This window comes from Xiphophorus maculatus, chromosome 11, assembly GCF_002775205.1.
Source record: "Xiphophorus maculatus strain JP 163 A chromosome 11, X_maculatus-5.0-male, whole genome shotgun sequence".
Taxonomy (NCBI): Eukaryota; Metazoa; Chordata; class Actinopteri; order Cyprinodontiformes; family Poeciliidae; genus Xiphophorus; species Xiphophorus maculatus.
The window spans coordinates 30,204,590-30,222,061 of NC_036453.1; the positions used below are offsets into that span (position 1 = coordinate 30,204,590).

At 36.4% G+C, this 17,472-nt stretch overlaps 1 protein-coding gene across 7 annotated transcripts in view; it reads right to left on the reverse strand.

The window, feature by feature from the left end:
- Positions 1–17,472, reverse strand: part of LOC102217187 (protein furry homolog) — a 62,345-nt gene that overhangs the window by 34,956 nt on the left and 9,917 nt on the right. For 4 of the 7 annotated variants that reach the window (XM_023342023.1, XM_023342020.1, XM_023342018.1 and 1 more), the window contains exons 2-10: positions 6,240–6,433; positions 5,319–5,372; positions 5,034–5,173; positions 4,290–4,380; positions 3,011–3,090; positions 2,836–2,916; positions 755–923; positions 355–447; positions 60–158 (exon numbers count right to left, since the gene is read on the reverse strand). In XM_023342023.1, coding sequence (XP_023197791.1) covers positions 60–158; positions 355–447; positions 755–923; positions 2,836–2,916; positions 3,011–3,090; positions 4,290–4,380; positions 5,034–5,173; positions 5,319–5,372; positions 6,240–6,359 — 927 coding nt within the window. In that variant the 5' untranslated portion in view covers positions 6,360–6,433. Of the gene's footprint in view, positions 1–59; positions 159–354; positions 448–754; positions 924–2,835; positions 2,917–3,010; positions 3,091–4,289; positions 4,381–5,033; positions 5,174–5,318; positions 5,373–6,239; positions 6,434–8,376; positions 9,204–12,502; positions 12,799–17,472 lie in introns of those variants that run through there. The other 3 variants (XM_023342021.1, XM_023342024.1, XM_023342022.1) reach the window with 3 other exon arrangements.

Genomic DNA, 17,472 nt, shown 5'->3' on the forward strand with positions numbered 1-17,472 from the left:
ATAGAGAAGAGATGAAATGAGATGAGCAGTAATGAAACAGAATATGGTCAGAAACCTACCAGAGAGTGCTTCTTCCTAGAGGAGAGGTCCAGAGTGGTATCGTATAAACTCTCTACAAAATTCCGTAAGCAGGGAACATTCACCTCATTCTTCACATTCTGGAAGAAAAACAATGATGCAGAGTTCTCTTTAGAAAAAAAAAACTTTTCCTCATATCTATAACTTCATTACCACAGAATCCTATTTTCTCTGATATTAAGACAAAAGATGCAAAATTGCAAGATTTAGTAAGAAAAACTCTTTAGTAGAATGTGACATTAAGTGTAGCTGAACTGCTAAGCAGAATGCACTTACAGCAGCAACAGGTACAAGTATTTCCACAAAGAGTCCAGCTAATGAGTGCTTGATGTCTTTATCCTTCACTTCCAGGAAATACTGTGCACACTCCTGCTGACACACCGAGGCAAGAAACAGCATCAGTGATCGAAACACATGTTTATGCAAGGTCATCAGTTCAAATCTCAGCTCCATTATGATTGGAGGAAATTAGAAACATACAACTCAATTGCCACCAAAGGCAAACCAAACCAGACACCTAACTGCTGATTACTGCGGTCAGCTGGAAGCTTGACATAGCTTCCAGCTGTAAGATTGCATCTGTCAGTAAACACACTGAGATTGTTATTGTTGCTTTTCTGACTTTTATTGTATGTAAATAACAACAAAGTTAGCAAATGGTTTTTGTGAAACCTACCTGCATGAACTGAAAAGAGGCCTCAAAGTCCTCCACTGGGTACATTTTGATGCGGAAAAATTTTAGTCCCATGATGAGGCTGATTGTAGACTGAAGGACGTACGGGCTTTGCTCCTTTTGTCTCAGCTCTTTGAGCTCAGAGATGAACTTCTTCCTCACTGCTGGGAACCTGACAGGGGGAATAGTGACCAGATGTGAATAACTGCTGTAGCCTCTGGTGTTTTAGTAAACTGTACTATTTCTACATTTCCCTCAAGTGAGGTTAGAGTTACTGGAATTATTACTGAAAACAAGCAAAACCTCTTTATATATTAATATTTCTGTTCTCACACACACACACACACACGCACACGCACACGCACACGCACACGCACACACACACACACACACACACACGCACACACACACACACACGCACACGCACACACACACACACACACACACACACACACCCACACACACACACACACACACACACTAACAAGTTGTTTTTTATGCTCAGTCGGAGCTCAGTGTGTGTATTTGTGTATTTACACATGATACTGATGCATTTAACCAACAGCGCTCTGCTGGCCTAAAATTAGAAAGGAATCTGGAGGGGTGATGTAGAGGGAAAAGTACATGTGCTTTCCTCACATACTTTTAGATGTACCAACACTGTTGGGAAGAATCTGCACATAGGCATCGGCTGCTTTCTAGTATAAAGTAGACCGAGGTTTTAAATAGCTACAGTTTCAGCAATAGAAAAATTTTACATCAAGGGTGATTTGTTAAGAAAGCCCAAAAAGTAATGCAGTCACCGGTGTTTTTCTTTTTCTGCATGAAATAAAGAGTGATGAACATGCAGTTGGTACCCCCTCGCTTACCCTTGATGCTGTGCTTTCTTATAAACTGGCTGAAAGAGGACTAGTACAGTTTTTCTTTGCTTACAAAACAGACAAATGTATCTATGTATATTTTTGACACAGAAAATCGAGCTCAGAGATGAACTATGTTATGGAGACTAAAGGTCACTGTGATTATTAAAATCAACACATTTACTGGACGAAATGTGTTGCCATTTTTTCTCTTAAGTTGTTCTTGTATTTTCCTATCACTTTCTTGCCAATACATCTTGAATTCCCCTGCTGAGGAACAAATTAAGGGGATATGCCATTCTGTTGTACTAACTTTATCAAATGAGTATTTTACATTTTGCTTATTTCTGCATGTGAAAATCCCCTAAAATCAATTACGGTAATAAATGTATGAACAACAAAATTATTACTGCAATAAACAATGTTTTCTTCCTTTTTTCATATATATATTTTAAAGGTTTTTAAAGGCCTTCATTTGATTGTTAATTGACAGGAAAGTGAGTAATGAGAGAAGGGGAAGACATGCGGCAAAGGTCGCCAAGCTGGGAATCGAACCTGCGACAGCAGGTCTCCATATGTGGGTTGTGCTTAACCCCTGCGCCAACACAGCACACCCATATATTTATTTTATTATCAGCGAGAATATTGTTCCATGTAAAAAATAAAAACATGCCCCACCTGCCTGCTGATCATGACTATAAAACATTTTAAAGCATTAACTTATGGATCTGTTCACCCAACTTTCAATTGAAATGAGATTTTAACTTAGGAAGCATATTAAAGTATAACATTATCACTCAAACGGAAGAGATTCTTTGTTTGCTCAACTAGATTTCAGAGTATTGACTTGAACTAATGGTGCTAAAGAGTGTGTGCTTTGTGTCTGGTGGCAGTCATTGAGCTGCTTTGCCAACCCACACTACATGATAATAACCTCCAGCAAAATGAACTCTCTCATTACAGACATTACAGAGTTAGAGGGTCATCATCTAGAGTGCCGTTATTATCCATGTGTGTATAAACACACACACACCCCAACAGAACACAGCAAATGGCTGTCAATTTTAGAGCTTGTGTGTAAGACAGCATTTGTCACTACTGAAAATGGGGTTAACTTGAGGTCATGTTGCTACTGTAATTACAAAGTCCACACTGACACATAAGGCAAAGGTTTTTACATGACAGGGATTATTGGACAATAATCAAAAAAGTGAAATCCGGTACCTTGACTGAGCAACAACTCCCACTACTTCTGCATAAAGGTCAGCCACTATGTGCATGTTGCCAGTGTTGGGCCCAAGATACCTAAAAAGCAACCACAATCGGGATTATTAGTGCAAATCATGTTCTTGAACACAGATATAGTAAAAGCCAAAGTTTTTGTATTAAGTCTATTCACCCTTCTTTGTATTTGAAGTGCTTGAAAGCCAAGTTGACGACTTCTTGGATAAGTCCATCCAATAGAGGATGGAGAGGGATCTGAATAAACATACATGTATTATTGAATTTCAAATTAAGATGGTGTTGTAATGGAAAACAAAATACTTGGAAAAACAATATATTGACACAATAGGGAAATTGTGGAATTTAAAAAAAAGTAAATTTAGTAAAAACATTTTATTTTATTTATTTAACGCTTATTTCACCAGGTAAGATTCTCATTTTCAACAACAATCTGTTTATTTATGTTGCATTAAATTCACAAGCTAAAGACAAAATATACCAGATTAAAATGTAGTGCAAACAAGTAACATTACTCAAACAATAATGCTTGCCAAATGCTAGTTTAAGCAAATGAATCTTTAGCTACTTAATGAAGAAGTAAACTGAGACCAAATAACATAAGAGTCATTGGTTTTCTAAAGTTAGGAAAAGTGACCAATTGTTGATTAGATGTAAAATGCATATTTTATATAATTGGAATGTTTGAAACACAAATCAATAGTTGTGAAACAACTTCGCCACTCCGTTAGATTTTCAGTTCTTTAAAAGGAAAATTGACATAATTACGCCAAAAGATAACCTTGTTTAAAAATTAATTTTGTGCAATCTCTTTTGAATTGTAAAGACCTACACTTTCACATTAACAGCAGCCAGAGCCTACTGTACATCCCATCGTAATATTTTAGCAATCTGGACACTTCCTTTATCATCTTACAGTTAAGAAATGTTTTGAATGTCTTCCAGATGTAGTCTATTTTGATTTGATAAAATTTGATTTCATATTATTTTGAGATCATTTACTAGGATTATGAACTACTACAATCTTCTCGCTCTTTCTGCCGTATTGTTACGTTAACTCCCAGTTTAAGAAGCACTCTGAATTATATGTTTCAGGTATAAACAGGACAAACCTGCTTCAAAATGCTGACTAAGGATGTTCTCATCATGTGCACTTGATGTGCACATGATGCACACCTCTATGTGTATTTTCCGACCAACAACTACTTATTTAAATAACATTTTAAAGTTATATCTTCAAGTTTATTATTTAATATTATTTTTTTGATTTCTTGGAATGGTCAAAAGTGATATCACATATTCATGTGCCAAAAATGCTGGGAAAAAGTATAAAAATTTTCCCAATGAGATGCTATGCTGTTTTAACAGTAAATACAAATTCACTACATCAGAGGAAGACATCCAGTAAATTAATTAAACTTTAAAATGAGCCTCACCTGTTTTAAGACTTCAATAAGCACTAGAGAAAAGATGAAATCTATTGCCAGATCCCTCCGCTCCAGTAAGTAGTCCTTCTGTTGTTCATCACTAAGGGACACACAGTCAGAGAAACACTGATTAGTTGTCACGTCTGTGTTTTTGTATTTTTTTTTTTACAGTATGGTTCCTGCAAGAGGGTCCATTTAAATGCTTTTGCTGTTTCTATTCTTACACCTCTATTAACATAAAAGCACTTATGATGTTTCTATTTGGCTGTTCACACTACATCCTAGAAGAACTAATTAATAGCAGCAGCCTTCTTGTTTGTAATTTAATGTGAAGTTAATGTTCTCCTTATTTTAGTTTCTGGAAGGAGGAAGAAGTCTCAAAATTAAATAAGTTTTGTCATTAAACTGAGGTCAAATGATACCACTAAATGATACCATCTTGATATGTGAAACAGGAAATCCACTTGGCCTTATAGTGAAAATTAGGACAAACAAAAAATAACTGATGTGACGCAGGTACATCTAAATGAATTATGTTATGAGAAGCCATACCTATGAAATGTGACAATAAGTCTATTTGTACATTGTTTTCAAACAATAATCTTCTAAAAGTTTTGCCCATAGATAGAAAAAGCATTTAGAAATACTTTTGCTAAAAATATTACCCATACGCTTTCCAGTTTTGGTGGATGATCAAAGCAAGTAGTAACATAAGCATTAAATTGACAGTTTTTGCTGTTTTTACTTTCTCACTTTTTGGACTTTGTGTTGGCTCTGGGTCTGTATTCATGGGACTCATCTTCAAGGCCATTCTGCCTCTTGTACCAATCAAACAAAGTCTTCAGGATGGAGGGCAGGCAGTACTCAGCCAGAGAGCTCATGGTGCTGATCAGCTGCACAGAAGGAGGTTAGAAGAACAGGTGGAATGTAGACTCACTCTTTTTGTGACTTAATATATTACAATAAATGACTAAAATATCAACATTTATCATAGCACAGAAGGGAAGGACTGTTGAGATCTATATGAGGAAGACGCACCTGGTCAAACTGTGGGTCTTCTCCTCTCTGAAGGGATTTGTTAAGTGGCTTTTCCTAGAAATAAGTAGAAACCAAGGAGACGGTAATGAGCAAAGAGTCGGGGACAAATTACTTAATTTGTTTTTACATGGAATGGCAAATGTAAAGCTAAGTTATGGAAAAAATAACACAGCTTTGAAATTATTAGACAAAGTATGGATAATCATCTGTGTTAAGTGTCTGAAACAGCTTTTCCGCTTTGACTACCATGGTAGTACAAAATTAATGATTAGTGACCCCTCTCTTAAGGTTGCAGGTGGGGTGGAATTAACTCCTTGGTTTACGTCTGTCAGTATAAATTAACATTTAACGCAACAGTCAATAAATATGTCAGTGAGAAGAAAAATATATATATGTCCCACCTGACTAAGTCTCAGGACTACCAAAACTCTGGGAAAAAAAAGTGTCTTATAGTCCAGAAAATAGGATACATTAAAGACATGTTTTCATTGTATCACCCTTCCAGATCACTCGGGTCTTCTGCTTCAAATCTACTTTTACTGTATGTAAATGTATAAAGAGGAAGTTTCTGTGGTATTTGCATCATATACAAATTAGCTCATCTACATTCCTAAATAAATGCGATTGATTAACTTCTTCCCCCCTTTTTATATTCAGTCCATCCTGGAATATTTCATCAAAAAGACTGAAAATTCTGTTCAACTTTCCCAAGTTAGATTGTGTCTCATAAGAGACAGGATGCTAAGGATTTTAGGATGCATGTCATGAAAAATATTAGTCAATAAAGATCTTCCTAAAAGTTGATTTAGATAATACAGTCAAATAGCCCAAATGTATATTTATTGACTCTGTAATTTGAGCGAAAAGGTAGAAAAAATAGAGACAAACCTGTATGGGAAAAATCAATCTAAACTCACTCACCAGCGGCTCTGCCATGATGATGCGAATCTTGCGTTCGGAGAGCAAGGTGAAGTTTGCAAACAAGCTTTTAAGGACAAACTCCCCCGGCTTGCTCTCAGGGTCTACGTTAACAGGCGCCATGACGACTGGACCCTTCCTCTCTCCCAACGTTCCACTGGCTGGCGGGATTGGTGGCTTCAGTCCCACTGGAGAAGCTGAGGAAACAAATAAAAATAATTATAAAATATTTTTACCATACATTTACTTCCAACTGGGCTATATTTTGTTGCCCTGCAAAAGTATTCAGTAATTTACATGTTTTATTGCCAGCCCAGACTAACACAATGCACAGCTGAAAATATGAAAAGTGTAGAATGTATTTGTAGTCAGTCCCTATTAGACTGATACCTCTAAATAAAATCCAAAATTTAATTAGCATATACAGTTACCATGTGAGTAGTTTAAGTTAGTTATAAAAACAGCTGTTCTTTAAAGGGCTTGAAGGTATTTTGAAGAATATTGGTGAACAAAGAACATAATGAAGACCAAGGAACATAGGAAAACAGTTTTGAAGAAGTGCAAAGCAGAATGAGGTCCTAAAACAATTTCCCACATTTTGAAGATTTCATCACTGTTCATAATCAAATAATAGGAAGGACATGGAAAAACTGCCAACCTAGCAGGACATGGCTGTCTAACAAAACTGACAGGCTGAACAAGGAAACATTAATCAAGGTACAAAGAACTGACAGGTAGATTAGCTGCAGCAATCTATGGTTGAGGTTGCACAATGTCTGTTGTCATGACGATTATTAGTTGTCTACTCCACAAATCTAATATTTATAGAAGCTAAGAAATTGAGTTATATCATGAAAATCCTATGAGAGGCTGAGAAAGTTTTCAGACTGGGTTGGAGTTGGTTCTTCCAACAGAACAACCCTAAACATGAACTCAGTGTTACAACAGAATTGCCCAGTCAAAGAGCCTGAATCCAACTGAATGTGTGGCAAGACTTGAAATTTGATGTTCATAAATATAATAAATCAAATCTTAAAACAACTTAAGACTATGCTTAAGTTGTTTTTGTAAGAAAATTGGGAATACAAATGCATGCTAGGCCTGCAGGTTATTTGAAAATCACCCAAAAGTATTACTGTTTTAAATATTGACAATATCAGTAACAACAGATCCTAATTTTCCTCACTGTTCTGTACCTCAATCAGTATCAGGTGTGAGAATCAACTTTTGTGAGACTCCATCCAATAGGCTGAACATATATAAGACAACACATGGTCACGGATACTGCAAAGGTCATAAATATGCAATTTATTATCTTAACGAATGTTTCAATTTTCAGATTTTTATTTGTAAAAAAAAACAACACAAATTTAGAATAATACGGTCACTTACATAAAATGTGTTTAAAATACTCAGAATTTTGTAATCAGAATACAACAAAAGGTGGCTTGGATTATCTCAATATCATAGTATGATGAATATCCTTTTATTTAATTAAAAACCGCCAAAAGATAATTTTTGCTTTTTGAATAAAAAGTCAAAACACTGGCCTTTAATGTTTAAGCTTAATCTGTCTGATTAACCTTTCCTACTAAGTGAAAATCTACTCTATCTAAGAATAAATTTTGTTGTCCAAGTTTTACAGTGAAACATGTTAAAGTGGACAGATGGAAGAAAAAAAAGACAAACATCACTTTAAACTGAAGTTCATTCATGATTACATCACTGTTAAGCCTGGACACCATTAGCTTTTAAGAGAAGAGAAAATAAATGGACAGAAAAAAGTCAGCACTATTACAGAAAAATGTACGAAAAAGAGGTATGTTCCGAGATTACATTGAAAAGAGTATTAACATTCCTTACCACCATGAAGAGGATTTATGCTCATATTGAGCTCCTGATGATTTATCATATGTCAAGAAGGCCTGGGCCGCCCCTACACATACAGTATCAGATAACAACAATGTCAGGTCTTAATTGACCTTCCATGACCATGCGACCTGACTAAGTGGAGAGGTGAGAACTAATTCCCTGAGCGCACAGCCCAACTGTCCTCATTCAACCATTCGTTTGGATGAAACCTGAGCACTCACAGGATGCACACACGTGTACATATGAATGCACGGCCATGCAAGCTTACCAAGGCCTTTGATGAAGCTGATGACACTAGCTCTACTCCATTTGGTTGGGACTTCCATGATTTAAATGACAAAAGGCACAGGTACAGTGTAGAAAAAGGGACAAAGTAGTAGGACGGAGGAGCAACTGGACTTTACTGAAAGTAAAAGTCAGCTCCCATAACTTTATAAATGTAATTCCTTGCAAGACGGTATTTTTCTTTACAACCAAAATAATCTACCACACCAGAAATCACAGACATCATGTTAATGTCTGTTTTTAATTCTTGGTCGGTTTAACCAAAGCTGAAAATGTGAAACTCCATCCTTGATCAAATTGAACAGAAAGATGTCACAAAGACTGGATTGAAAGGTCTATCCCGAATTTAATCCAAATGATATTCCACACTGGAAAAAGCCAGAGCCAGATTGACACTTCCCACGTGAATGTTGCTTGACGCCTCAGATCTCAAAGAGTCCGAGTCTTAGAAGAGACGATGGCATCAATGTATCCTTTTAAAACATCAAAAAACTGCAAGTGCAAACTAATTTTGCTGACAGGTGACTCTACAAACAGGGATTGAGAATATTTCCAAATGTTTGGCAAGATCAGAGGCTGTCCAGGGCCTCATGCCCGTCAGTTATATGAGTCCACAGTCAAATTGTCAGTTCCTACTTTAGCTTCAGTTCTGCCTCCAACCTGCCACCTAGTCTCTAAACAGTAGTTCCTGTGACTTTTGAATCCTTGAATCCTATTGGAATGAAGAAGTGAAATAAAACAATTCTCTAAAAGTGTCTGTCTTCAAGTTGTCTGGAGCAGTTAAGCAGAATCTTATCCTTGTGGAGGTCCGACCAGAAGAGTTGGGTTGGAATTTCAACACTGTTCAGCGAGAGAGAGCCAGGGGGAGGAGGGAGGCGCTATATATAGATGGTTGGCGGTCACTCTCTTACATACCCACCACTCCCACTGACCCCTACTCATACACAAGTGCACACTCACACAAACGCACATAAAAAAATAAACACAGATGTGGAAATTGGCGGAAGTCAAACAACTTAACATGGCTTAACTTCAAAGTAAATTGCACTTATCTCATTTAGCTAAAACAGATTGACTCCAAGTAAATGAATCCATTAGAGTTTCCAAATTATATAATTGTAAGGTGTCTGCCAATGTGAACTTAACTGTGTGTACTGTACAGGAATGTGTCAGAAAAAGCAAGGGGAGAGAAGATTAGAAAAGAACATAAACATGTCTCTAACAGACAGACAAACACAGGGATTTGCATGATTCAGCATTTCAAGAGATGATTCAACACAAACTCTGAACATCTAGTACCTAATGTACATGTTTAATTATATTTTACTGCTTCAACTAAAATACTGTCTGAGCAAGAAAGATACAATGTATGATGGAACACAGTAAGCATCAAGAAAAACTCGAAAAAATTTCAATAATAAGCAAAAAGGTATTATGGATTTGATCTTTTAGAATGTCTTTATCAAAATGCCATGTGTTTCAATACAAACTTAAACAACAAATTAAAATAAAAAATGTTAAGCAATAACACCTCATTTCAAGCATTTCTATAAAACCAACATAAGGATTCTGGAACATAATGGATTTCAAGTGAACAAATGATACTTTCTTAACTAGAATTATGTCGGTGTAAAAAACAAACTGTACGTCATTCAACCTTCTTATCTGTTAGGTCTCGCTTTCACTCTCTGTCTCCCAGCCTGAATGAAACCCCAGACATGTTTAAAAATCTAGTAAAATGTTGTTTCTATGAAAATATCTCCTTACATGATTAAAAATTCATTTGACTTAACAATAAACGCCTCTTTTACATGGAAACTAACTTTGAGTTTCCTTCCCTCAGCAACATTCAGACTAACAATTGTTTCTGTTTCCACAACCTTGTGAAACTGAGTTATGGTACATTATCTAAATGGTAAAATATTTTTTTGTTTGTTTGTTTCTGACTGGATGAATGCTTGGTGCAACCCTAAAATTACATGTATAAAAACAAGAAAGAAAATACAATTTAATCAGTTTACTGATTTTGTAAAGACTAATGCACAGTGTACCTGGATGATGCCTCATGTCTCATAACCATGGCTAAGATGTTAATTTGGGTGTTTAAAAGCCTCCCAAAATGTTTCTTGATCTACAAAAATGATTGATCCTGTGCATGTTTTTGCAAATTTCTGTCAGTTTCTAGGTAACAGCTAGATGAGTCATGTCTAACAGCAGAGAGAATTACAACAAGTACAATTTAACTGCCCCTGACAAGACGCAACAGAGCCTAACCTGGCTGCTGCTGAAGAACAAAGCTGACAAACAGTGATTGCGAGCAACAACAGAACTTGCCATCTTGCAAGTTCTGTTGGGTTGTTGAATGATGTATTAAATAATAGACATTCCGCAATTTACTTGAAATACATTTGAAAAGCAGAATTCTTACATGAAATGTACATTTGCCTGGTAAGGAACAATTACTTAAATTTGTGAAATGAAAGACTGGAAGCTAATAAAAGCTAGCCTGTTAAATGTGAAATTATTCAGATTTAACAGGCTCATGTTAAATCTGTGCTCATGTTTTGGGATGAGCGCAGTGGCATGAAATCTGACAAGTTCAACTTGATGAAGTCAGCTATTTGTCTACGATTTTCGCTGATAATATTCAATGCTTCCAGCATTTTCAACCTTCAAGGTCTATTTATCATCCTGTTGACTTTGGAGTTTGGCCCAAAAGCTAAAACTACATACATTATAACTTTAATGTACAAATATATCTCACACAGAATGATTTCTTTTAAAATGTTCTCTCTATATTTTTTCTGCAACTATTACTTCAACATGGATCTTAAAACACATTTAAAAGAGACATCAACAATAAATCCAGATGGCAAAACAATTTTCCCATCATCAGTGTAGATAGGTAATTGGCGGTTCAAAGATTTGACTTTTTTCTACATTCATAATACATCTTAACTAAGAGCTCCCACTAGTATTATCTATTTAAGCATCAGCTACAAGGATGTCTATTAATGCCATTTTTTGAGTTTAGTAGGAATCTGATAGGGACATTTGCTGTAATGCAAAAATGGGCGAGATCTTTTAAGTCCATCATTTTCTGTAACAGAGTACAATTTTTATCTTTTATGTGATTTAGTCCAGGAGAAAAAATATTATAATAGATTAAATATTCAAAAACAAAACAAAGATTGCTATTGCTGATCACGTCATCTGAAAATTAACTTATGAGCCAGACCGCTAAGCTAACTTGCTACTGGTTATCCAGCTAAACTTAGCCAAACACGCTCATAAAATCTATTTACTTCTGGAAGTGTCCCTATAAAGACTGCATCAGCAAAAAGAAAGAAAAAAAAAAGAAAAAAAACTTGCATCAGTCTAGTATCAATATCCAAAATTCAACCCAGCAAAAACCGCTTGGTTAATCTCTGCATCCTCAACATCAACATCATAACAATTAGTGACACGGTGATGACAAACTGCAGGCGGCGTGACAATGAGTCCCATTGGGGCAATAGGACAGGGATGCTTTCTGCTTATTGTGATTGTTCAGATTCCTAAACCCACCGCTGCTAGGCTGAGGAACACAGTGTTCAACAGAAACTGATGGAGGATGCTGCTGGGTGTTCACTTCTAACTGCCTCAGAGTGAGAGCAGTTCTGTTTAGTAAACAAAAACAAGGAAACTGAGAGAGCCTCTGGATTCTCTTAGAATGCCAATAGCATAAAAACTTCAGTGGACAGACAAGTATGTTAGGATCCAAATCTGCTATGCTATGATTATAACAAAGCCAGAAAGCTCCACTCTGTTGGCTGAGCATAAGATGTGACATTTCTGTTGAAAACTACTGAGGAATAACATGTACCCTACACTTATGAAGCCGTTATCTTTTTTTTGCAAAGCATTTGTCAGAATGTTGTTCTATTACATAACATTGCCAAATATTGACAAGGGTAGATCAGCTGCCAGCTTTTCTGTGACTCACAAAAACAAAGCAGAGTCTGTAAACTGCAGGACCCACTGACAGCTTATAAGTCCATCACTGCTATGTGTCAGGCATTTGTCCGGCATAACGGCAACAACAACTGTCATCTGTTAGCTGTACTCACTGCCTCCTAAAGACTTGAGCAGAGACTTGAGGCTGATGTCAAAGAACCCTGAATCTTGCTGGCTGGTCGCCATGGCTGCAGAGGCTAGGTCGCCACGGTGACAGACATCAGTGGGGGAACAGGACAGCAGGATGAGGTGCTGAGAGAGAAGCGAGTGAGAGGAGGAGGAGTTGACGGAGCGAAGAGGCAAGGAGAGAGGGAGGACGATGCAGGTGGGCAGTGAGCGATGCGGATGTTGCGGCTGTCTGTTGCTTTGAGTGCGTCTACGCAATGAAAGAGTATGTCAGCCCTGCCTGAGCTCTGTGTTGCTATATTGTTAGCTTGCACCCCCATCCCCTCTCTGTTTTGCTCTCTCAGGACAGTGATACACAGATGTTAGCAGACGCAAGCGGCCAATCCTCTTAGAGGGAGGAGAAAGCGAGGGTGAGATGGAGGTAGTGAGAGGACAACAGAGAGCATAAATCACCGAATTGCAGGAAACATAAAAAATACAACCTGGGAAAATGGGAATGAAAAAACTACTGAGTAATACACAATGCATAGAGAGAGAAAAATAGGATGAAGATGATTCAGTATATCTACATAACATGTACCATAAGTATGCTATGAGCATTATAAGCCAATGAGAGCGAAGTGAAACAGTGACAGGCAGATCAAATCAGCCTATAGCCAATAACAGCACCTTTTTGTCATCACTCCCTCACATAGACATTACATACAAGCTGTAACCGGATGTTCTGTTATTTGATATATTGACTTTTTCCAGTAGGATACAAAATATTTTTAATATTATGTTTCTATATTGGAAAGAAATGATAATAAAGTTCAGTTGGGTCTTGACAAGTCCTTGCTTCTTCAAGAAAAAAAAAATAAAGCCCATGTACAAAAGACATGATTTAACTATAACACTAAAATGAAACATAAAAATGATTACTTAAAAGGTAGAAGGATCAAATAGGATAATTTTTGGGTGGACGGATTCACAGGGGATGCTAAATGGTTTTAAAAAGCCGTTGCTGTTTAAAAAGAAAAAAAATAAGCCAGTGACAGAATTGTAACTAAATGAAATCTATGACTGAGTATGGAAAATCTGTCTCTTAAAGATAAAAATCTCGGGAGCAATTTCTAATCTTTAAAACATTTATAGGAGATAAATGAGCATCATGTTTTTGCCTTTATGTTATAAATGATCATTAATTATTTATACTAGAAGCAAAGGCAACTTCATTCCAAGTGCGTAAGAGTCGCGTGACTTGATAAGTAAGGGTTCTACTCATATTTTAAAGCAAAAATGATTACAGAGTACAGACATTTGAAGTGTCTTTACCTTCCTATAGAAGTTATCACCACAGGTAAAAAACGGTTGGAAGCTCAAAAGGTTAATATCAAGCAACATTGCTGTGCTCCATCTAGCCTTCCTTTTCACAAGTTTTGCTTTTTCTCAGAGTCTGAATAAACTGCAAATATGTTTCAACATGCCTTTGTAGAAAACAGTTTTCTTTAAATTAGCACGTTACATCTCTGTACTTACCCTGACTACATTTTAAACTACTCATGGAAACTCAAAACTAGCAACTTTAAGTCTCCTAGATGGGGGTTTTCACTGACTGAAAATAGACAACATTTGTGTCTAGTCACCAGTCAGGGCCAGTTAAGCAAAAAATAGTCACCGACATTCTAAGGCCATAACTAAAATGATTATATGACTTTTTTACATTACTTTTACTTTTTAAAGACAGAAAATGTCATTTGCCAGTCTCAATTATGCTCTATTAATACAGTTAAAGCATACGTAGTTACTGAGAGTAAAATAACCAATCAATTAGACACAAAATAAACTACCGTAAATGTTTCTCCTTTTGCTTTCTTACATTCAATACTCAAAGCAAAACTATAAAGTAAAGGTAAGGTGATCAAGCTAGATGTGCATCAGCGATGCATAATTAGGGTCCTCATGTCATCCTGAGCTGCAGAAGTGCCACAGGACATGTTAAATGGAGAAAGGACAATGAGACAATGTGAATACGAGACGCTGGGACACATATAGAGCATCTTGAAAGCTGCTGCTCACAGGAGGGTTACGGAGCACAGAATGGCCTGATTCACATTAAGAGACAATTAGAGCCTGATCTCAGAGGAGTAGAGATACAGCAGGGAACCTCCGCAAACTGAATCTGGTCTGGAAACTATGTTTACTTTGCTACAGTCATGGAGAAAATACTATCAGCAAAACCCATTGTGATACCATTGCAATGATATTGTTATTGTTACATCAGATATACTCAGAGATTGTTATAATCTACTGAAATTCATTCTCTCATCTTTGTCCATACATTCACTTTTTAAACCAAACCATTTAATCTTTTTAAGGTTGGGAGTGTTTACCTTTCCCAGCATTCAATGGGTAAGAAGCAGGTACAAAGTAAGTACGTATGTCTCAAGTCAACCACAAGGTAAATAAGGAGACACATAAAACAAACAACTATGATCTCACACACTAACCCTCAGTGTTTAAGGAGATTTAGAGTGATTGATTAACCTGGCATGCATGTTTTCAGAGTAGACATATGAACCAAAACTCCACACAAAAATGCCTCAGACAACAGCGCTAACCACAGAGTTTCTATGAAGAATTGCATTTTTTGTGTGTGTTTCTCACACTCAAGATGATAATGTACTGTTAATTGTTGGGATTTATGGAAAATGTTTTTTGCTTTAAAAGTAACATACTGACAAATACAAATTTTGTGCAAAACGAAAAAAAACTCCCTGTGATGCAGAGTTTCCTCATACTAAAAAAAGAGACATTTTCAAATTAAGATGCAAATCTTTTGCTGTACTAGATCCAGCAAGCGTTTGTACATACATAGAAAAGTGTAAATGGGAAATACTCTTTGGAGTTCACACAAGATAGGAAAATCTATTCAAATTAATAGAAAACTATGAGAATGGAAGAAAATCTGCTCATAGATCATAACAGCCACACCCATATTTGGGGATAGAAACGAAAACCATAAACAAAAATAAAACCCTTGCAACTCATCCTTGCAAAACTGATGGGATTCCTCACATTCTGAGCAGAGGCCTGGGCATGCCAGCTGCTGGAATGTGATTCCTCCAAACACACAGGCAACACACATGCTCGCATGTGTACATATGATCATATATGCAGGGACAAATGAACAAACATGAATTGTAGTGCATATTCACTCAACTTCAGATTAAAGATGGATTAAATGTTCATTTCAAAAAATTGGAAAGAATCATTATGGTCATCTGATTAATTCCTAATTAATCAGTTTTTGGATGTATTGTTTCATTCTGAAGTTTAAAAGCAGAAAAATAAGTTTAAAAAAAATATATATATATATTTCTAGTACAGATAACAGTTTAATTTAAAAGCAATTTACTCACCTGCTAAGTGCAAATGAGTTACGTTTGTTGTAAAGAGCGCTATTCAATGAGTAAATGATTCCTGCCTTTATTAGTTTACATCCACCATAAGGGAGGATGGTCAGTCCTTCTTGGTCAAAGTGCTAACTTGTGGCACATCTTCAGAGTTGCAAATAAATGAATGAGTTACTCTGGGAGTCTATGAAGTTACTGTCAGCCTGCACTGTAAAAAAATAGTTTTAAGTGATATTTACCTAAAAACACAATTAAAACCTAATTGTGTTTTAATTAAGTTAAAACACAGTTAACTTGTGTTTTAACTTACAATGTCACAGGGTAAGAAGAAAGTAAAAACATCGCTATGCTGGAAACAGTTGCTTGCAAGCTCTTAATCTTTTGACCAAACCAAAAAAACAGATTAATAGCAACAATACTCATTTCATGTTGACATGTGATCTCTTAGCATTTCTTTGAATAATTGTCAGGAATATTTACTCAAACATCACAACACCGTGGGAGTAAAATGTTACACACATCCCAAGAGAGAGTGTTTGAGGTTTACAGTTCACGCAGTAGTGTCTCACTGACACAGCTGGGTTGATCCAATAGGTCACTGTTCTAAAGAATGTCTGAGTGAGAGAAGTTTTCATGCCAGGCATACTTGCCTCTTTCACATCAAAGCCTCGGGGGTCCATACTGCCACAGCAGAGAAGCCCCACAATATTCAATTTCATAGCATTTCTTGTTTTGAGAATTTGACCATTTTAACCTTCCTGCTCAATTATTTCTAAAACGCTGTTAATTCCTTTCTGAAAGAAGTGTTTGTGCAGGTGGTACTCTGCTGCACAGGAACTACTTTAGCCCAAAATTTCCCTTCCACTTTTAACTGCACACTTTTTCACTCTTTTTTTGAAGCTTGGCTAATTCCCACTAAGGGAACAAAGTTACTTGGACCCTTTTTCTCCACTTACACAAATATTCTAAATTAAAATTTACTTTACATCCACACTACTCTTTTTGAATAATCTCTGAAATGGTGTTTTTTTTATGTTACAAGTTTACTAAAGAAAAAGCACTTGACTTTACACTTGGTTATTCCTCATTTTACCTATTTCTTTCTGTGAATGGATGGAATTGCAGCAAAGTTAACTGATGAGGTTCTAAAAGGAAAAAAGGGTTCTCTCTTTTTTTCTTGGTAATTGATTGATGCTGCTGTAGCTTTTTGTTGATGCTAAAATGTTACAAGTTTGGGCATTGATATATAATCCTTTTCAAAAGCAACATGTGTGCCACAAGTGTAATGAATGACAATGTATGTGGCATATGTGGGTAAACCAATGAAGTCCACAAGCTGGTTTAGACCACCAAACAACATTGCTTCTACCTCTGATTATTGGTGAAGTAATAACAGTCTGTTTTCTCAAAACAAAAATGGTCTCAAAGAGCATACAAAAGTCACAACAAAGACTTGCTAACCCTTAGGTCTTACGGCAGACATGTAGAGACAGAGAGGGTCTGAAGGTAGCAATAGATCACCGACTTCTTCACATTCTTTGCTGGGAAAAACCTGCATATTC